General features: G+C 34.3%; 1 protein-coding gene across 3 annotated transcripts in view; it reads right to left on the bottom strand.

The window, feature by feature from the left end:
• DOCK10 (dedicator of cytokinesis 10) overlaps positions 1 to 13,593 on the bottom strand; it is a 156,908-nt gene that overhangs the window by 29,605 nt on the left and 113,710 nt on the right. For all 3 annotated transcript variants that reach the window (XM_070945998.1, XM_070945997.1, XM_070945999.1), the window contains exons 27-36: positions 11,832 to 11,945; positions 10,338 to 10,409; positions 7,644 to 7,790; positions 6,417 to 6,500; positions 5,712 to 5,808; positions 3,812 to 3,856; positions 3,126 to 3,301; positions 2,918 to 3,034; positions 1,681 to 1,792; positions 418 to 539 (exon numbers count right to left, since the gene is read on the bottom strand). In XM_070945998.1, coding sequence (XP_070802099.1) covers positions 418 to 539; positions 1,681 to 1,792; positions 2,918 to 3,034; positions 3,126 to 3,301; positions 3,812 to 3,856; positions 5,712 to 5,808; positions 6,417 to 6,500; positions 7,644 to 7,790; positions 10,338 to 10,409; positions 11,832 to 11,945 — 1,086 coding nt within the window. The remainder of the gene's footprint in view (positions 1 to 417; positions 540 to 1,680; positions 1,793 to 2,917; positions 3,035 to 3,125; positions 3,302 to 3,811; positions 3,857 to 5,711; positions 5,809 to 6,416; positions 6,501 to 7,643; positions 7,791 to 10,337; positions 10,410 to 11,831; positions 11,946 to 13,593) is intronic.

Raw genomic sequence — 13,593 nt, 5'->3', positions numbered from 1 at the left:
ATTTTACCTCCAAAATGTACTTTATATATACACCACTTTGGTTATGCCAGTTTGGTGTAGTGGTTAAGGCACCAGGCTAGAAACCTCCTGCCTTAGACATGAAAGCCAGCTCGCCAGTCACTCTCTTTCAGCCCAATTCTCCTCACAGAGTGTTATGAGTGTGAGGAAAATAGGAAGAGAAAGGAATATATGCTTGTTGCCTTAAATATTTATAAAAATAATAAAGGTGGGATATAAATAAATAAAAAAATATAAAAACAAATATAAAATAAAATAACTGTAGCACCATGTGAAACAAAGGCAGCTGCATTAGAGAGTTGCCATCAAGTGCTGTATGAATGGCTCCAAATATTCTGAATCATCTTTCACCATTAAAATCTGAAGTATTGTGCTCTCTTAGTTCGTAGAAATATATACCTTTTCACAGGCTTCATTTGTTTCGCTGTTCTTTTCATTGGTGCTTGGGTTAGAGTCAAGACTTCCTAGGGAACCTCTGGAATCAGCACGGTTTGCTGCAGGAATAACTATTGATGAAAAAGCTGGAAACAAAAGCCACAACGAATGTGCTAAATGATGCTTATGGACACGACAATTAAGCAGGATGAAAACCAAAGAACAGTATGTAACATTGACTAGACAATGTTAAGAAAAGCTACAAGTCAGTTAATGAAGATGTGGCTGTGAGCTGAGTGCATGAAACAGAGTAAACATAACGACAAATGCGATGATACAAATTTTGCTATAGATGGTTTCAGACACATTCTCATACATGATGACCAAAAGCCACAGAAGTAGAAACATTTATTGAGTATGCAATTAGTATTGCATCTTGAAATGCATCCGTACAGTATACAGTACAAACATTACTCTACTAATGAATTTTGTGAACTTTTGTGATACAAACAAATCTGTCTATATCCCAAAGTCGGAAGAAGGCAGGAAAGGTTCAGCTTCTAATACATATCCAGGTATCCATTGCACCAGAAACCAATTCTCTCTCATCTTCTCCTAACTTCTACCACATTTCTTCTTGTCACCATCCAAAGCCCATTGACCTACTTCTTCAGGAAGGTGGAAAATGGACTGTTTTAATTCTGGAAGATGAGCCTGTTTTACAATGCCACCATCCATGCACTGCACATGTTCTTTTATGTTTGGTGGACTTGGAAACAAAACAAGCTTACAATTTTTGAAACATAATCTGCTTTTAAATAGAGTATTGCCTGTATTTGTATTCTATAAATTGAGTTAGATTTTTCACACATATACATCCATGTGCACATCTAAAATACAGATATACCACCATTTATTAGAAAATCTCTTACAGCTAGTATGAGGACAATAAAATCAAATTATAAAAATGCTGTAGGAATGGTAAATATAGATGAATGATTGCTCTGTTAGTTCAAGGGAAATTACATTTCTTTTCTTTTTGTTTTCTTTTTTAGTTACAACATTTTTAAAAATTATATCCCAATAACAGCCATGGACATCTCGAGAAATTTCAAGAAATTGGAGGACTTTAGATCTTGTGGAATCAAACTCAATATATCTTTCCTACTCTCTTCTAAGATCAGATCACACCTGCAAAAAATACTAAAAGATAATTTACACGTAAAAAATTGGTAATAATGAAATAGAACAAAACAGATAGTTATTTATATATAAATGTTTTCATACCTGCAATTGAATTAAGAACATCTTTGGAGAAAGAAGTATCTATTGAATTTGCATGTTTCATTGTTGTCTGACTCTGAAATCCTACAGTGGTACTCAAATCATCTCTAGATCCCTAGATTTCAATGACAGCCAGAGAACAAATGTAACTATTACATCAATTTTCAAAATCTGTCACTTATTGCTAATTTTATAATTACATAACCAGTGCTTTGACATTAGGATAGAACCATAGTTTTTCTCTTTTGCAGTCTAATGACAAGGACATTTGTTATTTTTGCAGTCTAATGACAAGGACAATTTGTTATTATTACCACCACCACACATTAATCTATTTCTGCTTGATCTAATTTATCAACTTTAGAAATATTAATATTTGTAAATATTAATAAATTCCTTTTCCAAAACAATAAAATTAGTTTAGGAAAATATTCCTCCCTCTATGCCTTCCCTTAATTCTAAACCAACTTTATGGTGGTAATCTTAATATCAGTTAGGAGAAGGCAGATTTTTTTTTGTGAATCAAAAAGGGAGAAAACTTTAGTTGCAGATGGGAGGCCAATACTGAAACTGTTTATGGTCACCTAGTAAGCTTGTAAGTGATAAGGAGTTCAAATTGGATTTTCTTTCTCCCAATAATTAATTGCAAAAGATTTATTTTAGGTATGCTTTTAGTATGAAACCATGGATGTTTTCCTTTATAGACAATAAGTCCAGCAGTATAGCTAATTTAATAAGGGATAAGGTGGCTCAGTGGCTAAGATGCTGAGCTTGTCGATCAAAAGGTCAGAAGTTCAGCAGTTCGAATCCCTAGTGTTGAGTAATGGGGTAAACTCCCATTACTTGTCCTAGCTTCTGCCAACCTAGCAGTTCGAAAGCATGTAAAAAATGCAAGTAGAAAAATAGGGACCACCTTTGGGGGGAAGGTAACAGTGTTCTGTGTGCCTTTGGCATTTAGTCATGCCGGCCACATGACCACAGAGACGTCTTTGGACAGCTCTTCGGCTTTGAAATGGAGATGAGCACCACCCCCTAGAGTCAGGAATGACTAGCACATATGTGTGAGAGGAACCTTTACCTTTACTTTTTATAGCTAATTTAAGTGACTTTAAACTAATATATTTTTATCATACTCTATTTACTGATAAATTAACCTGAATCTAGTCTAGAATAATAAAAAAATGTTAGCATTATAGTTTTATGAAAAATTAAATTACTATTGCCCATTACTGGAACCCACCTGATTAGATGTATTGATACTGAATAAAAACATATCTTTCAGATATATCCTTGGCATATTGTCCAAAAGCATCCCATAGAGAGGCATATACAAGTTTGCTATTTTTGCCTGCTTCTCCTGCAGAAAAGACATTTAAAGAAGCTGGCTCAGTACAGACAACAGAGAAATCTATTCTGTCAAGGCAAAAAGTTACGGTAAAGATTCATACCGGATCACTGTATCTGTTATCAAAGGAATGTTTTGCCATCAGATTTTTGAGCATGGCTAGGGCCATGTGTCTGATGTCCTGGTCTTCTTGGAGTGCAAACCCAACTTCTCGAAGAAGTAATCCAATTAAAAAATGCTTCCGGCAAAATTCATTTGTCACAATATATTCAGGAACATCTGGATTAAGACAGTCAAGAGAGTTGTGTGTTTAAAACTTGTCATATAAATGCTTCAATCTATCTATATATATCTTATATAATTAATTGGCATTAGAAAGACAATTACAGTTTTGTAGAACTCATTGTTTTAACTGATAAGTCTGCTAATGTTGCAGTTGAGTTATAAATCAGGAATAACTTCTGTTAATCTGTACCTGATATATTATAGTAATATGTTCTTTAGTACTTGGCAAGATGAAGTAGAGATTGAATTTACTGCTGAGTTTAGCTATCCAGAAAATAACAAGAAGTTTTCTATTCTTCATTTAGAGGTCCTTCAATGTATACATTCCAATGTATGGATTGTATACTATCACTCCAAACATGTCTGCCAGCCAAAGTTGTGGGAGAATAATTCCACTTCAAACTTGGATTCAGTGTAGAGTAATAGATAATTTTTAAAATGTAGAAATGGAATTTGATAATGCCATATTTAATAACTAAGACTGAAAATTGTACTTAGGTTTACCTGATGCATGAAACTGCTGGGTTGCTTCTGATGGTGTGATTGGATCTTGAATGGTGTGGTAGAAATATATGGAAAACGGGAAGAAAAAAAAAAGAAAAATAAAGAAGAAAAGGCACATTTAGATAAATGACAATGCTAACTGTAAAGGTATAATTTTATGGTGTCATATTTATCCATCCACACTTCTTGAAACATACTGATTAGAAATAGTGATTTTGGATTGGCTATTTTGAGATCAGCTCCAATTATTCTGGATGCTAAGCTTTTTTAAAGGAAGGGATTATTTTATCTTTTTATGGACTTTGCACAGTGGTTTGTGTGAAACTGATGGTGTAAAAGTACCATAGACAAAGCAGGACCAATGAAATAATCCTTTCCTGTTAATCTATGTAAGGACAAATGATACTGCAGAGAACTACTACAAGCATATCGGTGTGAACCTTGAAAGTCTAGGAAGGACATTCTTCCAGATCATGGAAGGTGAATGGAAAGAGAAAGAAGTGTATTGTAAGTGACTATTCAAGATACAATCCCAAATACAAATATAAATAGTGGCAGTAAGAGACCATTTCTATCCATGTTGTAAACTAATTGAATTGTTAACTGAACAATTAACTAAAGTGTTGGTATGGAATCAGCTGCACCTCAAAGAACTAGTAAAATGTAATAAGCCAAAACATGGCGGACTTAATCTGGGGCACTTTAAACTGGATCTGAGGGGCTGTGTGGCAAAAAAATGGAGGAAGAACCACACATAGAAACTTGTGCAGTGTAGAAGAAACAGGTTATTGTGATTGGACAAAGTAAACTAAGAATGAAAAATTAGAACAGATATTAGGTCTTAAAGTTCACACCCTTCCATCCTTTCTGCTCATGACAGAAAATAAAATAAATGACTTAACGAGAAAAATGAAGATCAGTTGAGATACCGAAAAGAACATTTGGGTTAAATATGTGGAAAATCAAATACAATCAGTACTGTTGTTGGTGTCTAATATTGCTCACCCAAACCATGAGGAAAATAAGGAAATGGCTTCTTAAAAACAAATTGCAAATATTTTTAAGAGGCTTACAGTAAAAGTAGTGATGACTTTACTGATTACAAGTATTTGCACACCACAATTCCTGGTGGTTTACACCATAAACAAAAGCAAAGTAAATATAAATATAAAGCAGCTGAAGTAAAGTAACCAGTTATGAAATAGTGTCCCAGCTCACCATTAAATCCCACCTAATTAAAATAGTTTGATAGATTTGCAGAAGGGTAATGATAAAAACCCAAGACATTGCAAACCAACAGTTAGAACAATTAATCAGTGGAATGGCTTGCCTCAAGAAGTTGTGGATGCTCCAACACCTCCAGTTTTTAAGAAGAGATTGGAAACCCTTTGTCTGAAATGGTACAGGGTTTGCTGCTTGACCAGGGGATTAGACTAGAAGACCTCCAAGGTTATTCTGTTAACTACTGCATCTACCACAGAGAAAGTTTCTCTCCTTTAGGTCTAAGGTCCCTCATTTATTTGTTGGAAAAAGTCAAATTTTAATAATCGAATGTAAGGTTTTCAATTTCAAAATACCTTTTATTTTAGTACTATAAAAAATTGTCAGACAATTTTTAAATTCATGATTCATGATTCATGATTTATGCATTTTTTGCTGTTTTTTTTTAAAAAAACACTAAAATAATAACTAGGTTACTAAAATAACATTTACTCATACTCACAATTGTAGTAAACCAATTTTATCGGAAATATGAAATTTGCAAGCTCACCTTAAATGTATTTATATAATACAAAACCCTAATATTTTTGTGAGCTTTATTACTAAGTATATATACTTAAAATTGAATACAGTTTCTTTTGTTTTATAATAAATATTATATTAAATCATAAATGCTTACCTGGAATGTTTGCAGATTTCAGGGGTAGGCAGAGAGGAATGAAGTGTTCATAATTACACACTTCTTGAAGAAAATCAAATTTATACTGGAACAAAATCTGAAAGTTTTAGATGATTATCAGGTGATTTATCTTCATTTATTACATGCATGTATATTCATTAATCTATCTGCATAACTATATGAAGTAATAGTTATCCAGGATAATGACTGTACATGTTTATTTATATGCATGTGAAAGTATTCTTTTCATGTAAGACGAATTTAATTTTTTTTAAATGAGAAAGTTGATTGTAGCAATACTAAACTAATGAAGGGAAATCCAGTAGATAAATAATTGCTTAGATTAGATTGAATAAGAAACACATGCATTTCTCTGCTAGAGGACTGTTAAATGAGCAAGCTACAAACAATTTCCAATGAAGAGATCTACGTTTTCATCGAGAAACATAAGATTTGATAGACTGACTTTTTATTTTTTGTAAGAGCATAAAAAACCAAAATCAACTACACATTATGGGGAAGCAGCATATTACAAATATTTTTTTCTGTTAACTTCTTTGTAAAGTGATCATAAAACTTTTATACAACAAAATGAAACAAATATTCTGGGAAGACCTATTCTCTCTCTTTTTTTTACTGATTCTGATAATTTCTAAAGTAAAAGGAGAAATTGGCATAATTGCAAGTATACATTACTTTATTTACCTTATCATCACCTGGTCCAAACATGCTTATATAGTTATTGATTAATTTAAATACAAATCCACGATCCATAAATGTGAAACATCGCTAAGAGAAAAAAAATTGAAATGATTATAATTATTTCCCGAAGACTTTTATAGAAAAAAGTTAATAAGGAATATCATCTTGGTAAACTGGCAATAAATGATGAAGATCAAATGTTAAAGTCAAATACTCAATTCAATAGTTTTCTGATTAATCTAAATATCAATTTATATCAGTGGTAATATGAAATTAAAATATTTTGTACTGCTTTGAATAAATAAAGCACATTCTTTAGAAAACTTACTAAAGATATAAATATGTTCAAATAAAACAGATCCTATTTGTCAAGAAAAGTTGTGTTTCTTGAATTTTTGGCTAAGAAATGCATTCTGAGCCATCGTGGCGCAGTGGTTAGAATGCAGTACTACAGGCTAGTTCTGGTGATTGCTGGCTGCAGTTTGATTGTCACCGGCTCAAGGTTGATTCAGCCTTCCATCCGGTGATGGGATTCAACTGGTGTAACAACCGGTTCACTAAGCGTGCACTTCACACTACTGCAGTCCTGGTGAGTAAAACAGCTGAGGCATGGCAATCCAGTCCGCTGCGCAAATCAGCTGGGCTTCAAACAAATGAAATAAAGGTAAGTAAAGCGCAGGGGTGGGCGGGCCCAGCTGATCGTCGGAGCTACTGGTTCGCCCGAACCGGTCTGAACTGTTAGAATCCCACCCTGCTTCCATCTTTCCGAGGTCAGTAAAAGGTGGACCCAGATTGTTGGGAGCAATATGCTGACTCTGTAAACCACTTAGAGAGGTATGTAAAGTACTGTGAAGTGGCATATAAATCTAAGTGCTACTGCGATTCTGCCTTTTTGTAAATCTAAAAACTGAATGGCAATTCTTTATTAATTAACAATGTTGTAGTTTTAGTAAAAGGTTATCTTCTTTATTATAAACACAATAACTACTGTATATTCTTTTTTTGATGAAAAAGTATTAAAATGTTTCTTCTTTTGCTGTTTGGATATGAACTTTCAGCACTGGAATGCCTTCATCAGTGTACTAATGTTATAATTGTGTACTAACATAACTAATATTTCATGTTATGCAAACAGCATAGAGAAATATTTACTATGAAAATGAGTGCTAGGATTGTGGATTCTGCAAGGTACAAATGGGTTAATGGTTATTTATACTAAATACAACTTACCTTCAGAAACCTGCCAACACTGTGGCTTGCATTCTTTGTCTCTTCAAAAGCTTCTCTGTGTTTCCAAATAATATGATCTGATATGTTCATTACAACTTTATCTAGTTCAGTTTTGTATGATTCTGGAAACCTCTGAGCACGAGGAATCTGGTGGGACAGAAAATGGCTTCTTCAAAATTAGAAACTGATCTAGACAATACTCAATATTCTAAAATGTTTGCTTCCCCTTTCCACACAACGAAATTGGAGGAATTAGTGAAATTGCTCTTGATTAAGTGATAAGATGCATCATTCTGATGAACAGAATGCCAGTTTAATGATGGCATTTATTTATTCAGAAAATGTATTCAGCACTTAACGCCTTCATGGTACTGGATGCTTGCAAAGTAGATGCAACTAAGCTTCAATTAAAACGTTATCATTAAAACATGACGTAGGAAAATAAATACAATTTGAGAAATGTCTTAATTTGTAGCCAGAGGATCGCTTATTTCAATTCCAGTGGCAATTTCTTTCACGGCCATATTATGGGAAAAGCCAAATCACTGTTGAAATTATTAATTGGTAACTTAAAGTGCTGCACAGATTGTATGAAATAGGCAGTCCTATAACCAGTTGGTCTAAATTTTATTTTGAGATCTTTAGATTCAAAACTGTTCAGAACAGATTTATTGTCCAGATAAATTGTATTAATGTAACTGCAGAAGAATATATTAACAATCACCAGCTGCAGAAAGTGTTGCCCACCCATATATCCTCCCCCAGCCCCTCTGTCCTCAGCACTATATTGGCCACTCATACACTCCATGCACCCTTCATGCCATTATTTTCATGCACACCCTGCCCAGCATGTACTGCATTCTTACACTCCCACATACCAAACCCCTAGAGCACCCCTTCACCTCATGCCCCACCCCTTCCTACACTTTCCCCATACCCTGTGCTCTCTCCACCATCCAGCTGCAGCCACTTACTTGTCTGGCTATGACTTGCAACTTCCTGACAGCTTCCTCCCTGACTTTGGTTGTGGGAAGCTGGCAAGAAGTTGCTTCATCTAATGAGAATGAAATTTGGTTAACAGCAGCAGCAGTGACTGCAGGGATTGCTATTACTAAATGATGCAGTTGTGCTTTATGACCACATCACTTAGTGAAAAAAAGCCCCAACTGCCATTGTAAGTTGAGAAATACTGTATTTGTATCTATATGTTGCAGTTTTTTTTCCAGAACTCTATTCATCTGTCAGAGCTACAGTCTTTGACTGGGACAATCAATAATTTTATTAATATCTAAGTAGAGTATTTGGCAGCCATAATACATACTAAAGACAATTTTGTAAATGCTAACCAGTGTCAATAATATAGCTTTGTCAGGATTTTTTAAAAAATAAAAAGCACTTGGAAGAAAACCCCAAAATATCATCCAAATATAAAGATCTCTTCATCATTGCCAAACAATCTTTGAGAAGAGAAGCAAGTTTCTCTTTTAGCAAAAACTTAAGAGTTGTTCCCTGAAATAGAAGAGATTTGAGGATTGGCACTCTTTCTTTAAATGAAAAACTGAAGTTGATTTTATGGTTAATGGCTGGTTACATATGCAATTGATTATATATAAATGCACAATCTGTCAAAATAATCTCCTACCCGATGTACCCCATAGTCTACCATGCTGTTCCAGAACATGTTGATATTTTTTTTTTCTAAGCGAGTACTAAACCTGGATCTTTTCACTCCTAGTCTATTGAGGAAAGTATTTTATTTTAATAATCAATAATAATTATAGAAGATTCTCTATTTCAAATGTTAATTCTCTCACTATCTCAGTTATTCTTTAGCCATTAACACAAAATCCATGATCTATCAAGATTGGAAACTATGGGAGATACGTTATAACAATCGATTATTATACTGCACCTCCAATAAGCTATCAATTTAGCAAAACTAGTACCAAAATCAAGAACCTGTTCAGTCACTTCCCCATACCAAAAAATAGGCTGGATCCCTATCTACACCATCTACACAAGAAAAGGCAAACCAACAGACACCGGAAAAGACAATTAACCTGGACAATTAACCAATTGACCTAGAACCAGTTTGTAGGCGATCCACTCTCATCCAACCCCCACTAGAACCAGCACATATGCAACCCATACTCCCCAAGCCCAGGCCCCTTATAAAAAGTCTTGGAACCCCATTTTTCTCTGTAACTACCCCCAAGAACAAGCCCTTTTGTTGTTGGGAAATAAACAGATCAACTTCCTTCCCACCAGCAGCATACTTTGTGTCTTATTTGCCCACGCTCTCCTGGCTCAGAGAAAGGGATCCAGGAAAATTCTTTTAATACTACCATACCCACTATATCATATTGACACTTTCTAATTAATCCTGATTTAAAAGGTCTGCTATCTTTTTACCTTACAGCAACATCTACGGTGCCTCAAGATGCCTATATAAATTTGAACACCACTACAATCCAATTATTACACAGTAAGAGCTTTACTGTGTATATAATATAATAACAACCAAAGATAGTAGAGTCTAAAGTCAAGGTATATGAAAAGCATATATACCCTAATGTATCTTTGCACTCATTGAAGAATATGATAACACTTGGATGAGCAAAATATTCTTACATAATAACATGTTTAAATATTGATAACACTTATTATGTAGTGCATAATAGCATAGAGTCTTACCTGTACTCTCTTTGTGTAAACCAAATGCTGTGCCATTGATTTTAATATAATTGCAAAAAAGAACCAGGAGTGCTATAAATAAATAAATATATTGTATTAACAGTCCTATACTTTGCAGTTTTATTTTTTATTTACAAAAATCTCCCCCAAAGTGGGCTTTTCCATATGTGCTGAGACTATGTTTCCATAAAAGCTAAGCAAAGTGGCTGAAATTTGCTAGAGCTGTATTTCCCAAATATTTGGAAGGCATAAGATTAGAGAAGAGAGAACTGAATTCTAATCTATGGAGGAACCTGAGTTACTTCTGAATAGACTTTCTGTACATAAATACAGTAATTTATTACATTGCTTTTTTACTTCTTCAGGTGGCCTTGAAAAGGCCTGCTTCTCTGGCTTGGGGAAAATCATTAGAATAGATTGACAAGGGATTAACTGAGGAATTAATAAATTCATTGTTTCTCCTTTTCCAATTGGAATTTATATCAGAATCTCATTTAACTCTTTAAAAAACTAAGAAGTCCATCCATTATTTGATTCTGAATTCAATTTATAAAAATCAAAACCATCTTCTCTCTGCCACTTTAGTGCTGAATTGGTAACAGTTTATAAGGAATATGCTTGCTCAATCTGCTAGCAAGAAGCTGCATTTGTGTGATGCATTTGCCAATATAGGTGTCCTTTAACAACATCACCATCTTCTTGCTTTTAAATCCTAATATTTCGATTTAGGTTCCCATATTAACTGTTCTGCTAAGCAATCCTTTCCCCCAGCTTCAGGGATCAGACAACAAAATGACATAATAAAATAAGAACATATAGCAAAACAGAGTCCGTTTGACGTGGTGAATACCGTATTTTTCGGAGTATAAGACACACTTCCCCCCCCAAAAAAGGGTGAAAATTTGGGTGATTCTTATACATTGAATGTAGCTCTGCCCAGTGCCCACCCACTGGCCCCTGTCCTTTGGCCTCTGTGCGTCCTCTCAAACAGAGCTTTTGGAGGCTGAAAATGCAGCCTCCCAACAGAGAGCTTCTCAAACAGCCTCCAAAAGGTCCGTTTGAAAGGCTGCCTTTACAAAGAAAAGCTCCTTTGTAAATGGAGCTTTGGAGCTTTGGAGAGCCTCTCAAGCAGAATTTTTTTTTCTTATTTTCCTCCCCCCAAAATAAGGTGCGTCTTATACTCCGGAGCATTTTACACTCTGAAAAATATGGTAAATTAGAAAGCAGGATACTGTGAGTTTTAATCCTATCTGAAGCACAAGCCAGCTAAGCGACCTTCAGCCAGTCATTTTCTCTCAGCCCTGAGAATGAAGCATTGACAAACTACTCCCCGCCCACTCACCCATCCCCCCCCAAAATGCCAGGAAAACTCCAAAGACTAGCCCAGGCAATCACCAGGAGTCAAAAACTAACTCAAAGGAAGAAAAGTGAGGAAAGCAATAACCTATAAAATCTTCCCTGACATTTTAGCTCATGAATAAGAATAAATTTCACCTTTAGAACAAGTTTCACAGTCCTTTGATCATTTGACTGTAAGAGATCAGTTATATTCTTGGCCAGTTCTTCATGAACAGTCCGTTCTTCAAATGTCTTAGTTTTGAATACATACTAAAAGTATAATATAAAATGCAGGAAAAAAGTTAATGGTGAGAACATTAGGTCTCATTGACTCCATGCAACACGAATAATTTACATCATATAGTACTTGATAGTTATATAGCCAATGCTAGGAAAATATTTATGGTGCAAGACTTTTGGAGCTAGCCTTCTATTGATTTGAATGTAATGAAACTAAGAAACTATACTATGTACACAATCATCTCCTTGACCATTCAGAAGTACATCCCTTTAAGGATAATGAACTCATTCCCAAGTCTGCATCACTTGCCTGAAAATAAATCCTCCTGAACTCAGTGAGATATATCTCTGATTAAATATGTATGAGATTGTGTTATGAACATTTTACATTATGCAGAAAGGTGTGGTGTATACCAAAATCAAAAATATATATCTCAGGCGATAAATTCTCTAACCTGTCAACAAATGCTTAGCAATATGATCATAGCTGCATAGTAGTGTTTCTTAACCTTGGGATTTTATGATGTATGGATTTCAACTCCCAGAATTTCCCAGCCTCTTAACACTGCTGTATAGGCGACAATTCCTATTTCATTTTATATTAAAGTTTATTAACACGATCATTATATTTGATAGGTTCAAAGTGGGAAAGTTTGTCATTATTTTTGTGTTTGCTTACTTACTTATTTTTTTAAGAACACATTCAACACTTTCCTAATGAGACTGAATACATTGTGGGATGTGGGAAAAATACATATAAATATTGAAACATTATTCCTGCCAGCATGGAAGTATTAGCATCTGCAGTTATCTTGCACATGCACCATTCTTTTGCTCTAAACATCAGCCAATCTGGAAATGTATGAAATGTGGTGACATTTAGTCTTATTCTTGAATGTAGGACGACTAAGCAAAACAATCACTCGACCAATGTTGTTTTGAACGTATTAATAAGAGAATACATTTAGTGACATCTAGTTAAGCACTCACACAATTTAGTTTGTTTACATATGTAGAGCATTGTCCACAACATTTTTGGATTTTCAACAGCGTTACCTCCGAAATAATGCTGCTATGAATGGAAGTTGTAAATAAGAATTCTGTGTTACATATATTTTGAAGTAGCATTAATTGTATATCATCTTAAGAAAATGTTTTAAATGAAATTTGATGCTACAACAAATGCAAGGTTGCTACTTCTGTCTCATTCATGGTGACTAGAGACATTCAACACATGACGTGATGCCATCATGCAGAATGACAGGATCATGCTTTACTTGGGAGAGGAAAAAAGTAGATTTGAATCCAGCAGCTTTTTTTATTCTTCTGGGACATCAAATTTAAACTAGAGTACATCACTACGACAACCTCTGAAAAGTCTCTGATTATTATTTTCATATATAGAGAGAGCATGATGACTAAAATTGAGAGATTTTACCAAAGCAGCTTAGATTCATCATCAGTATTCCTTAATCTAAACATGTTAAGATACTTCGACTGTGTTATACTATACTTTGTTACTTCTGAAATGCATAAGATTCAAGAAAATAATAGTAAATATTAATATTCTTCAGAAAGCTGTTTAACTTCAGGATGGTTATCATTTAAATTCTTCATCTCTCTAATGAACGGTAATTTTCTTAAAAAATTTTCTTGATATAAGAAAATTACAAAAATT

The sequence above is a fragment of the Pituophis catenifer genome, unplaced genomic scaffold (genome assembly GCF_029215685.1).
Source record: "Pituophis catenifer annectens isolate HBS135680 unplaced genomic scaffold, rPitCat1.0.hap2 SCAF_6, whole genome shotgun sequence".
Classification (NCBI taxonomy): domain Eukaryota; kingdom Metazoa; phylum Chordata; class Lepidosauria; order Squamata; family Colubridae; genus Pituophis; species Pituophis catenifer.
The sequence above is the reverse complement of the archived record's forward strand: the minus strand, read 5'-3'. Positions and strand labels throughout refer to the sequence as shown.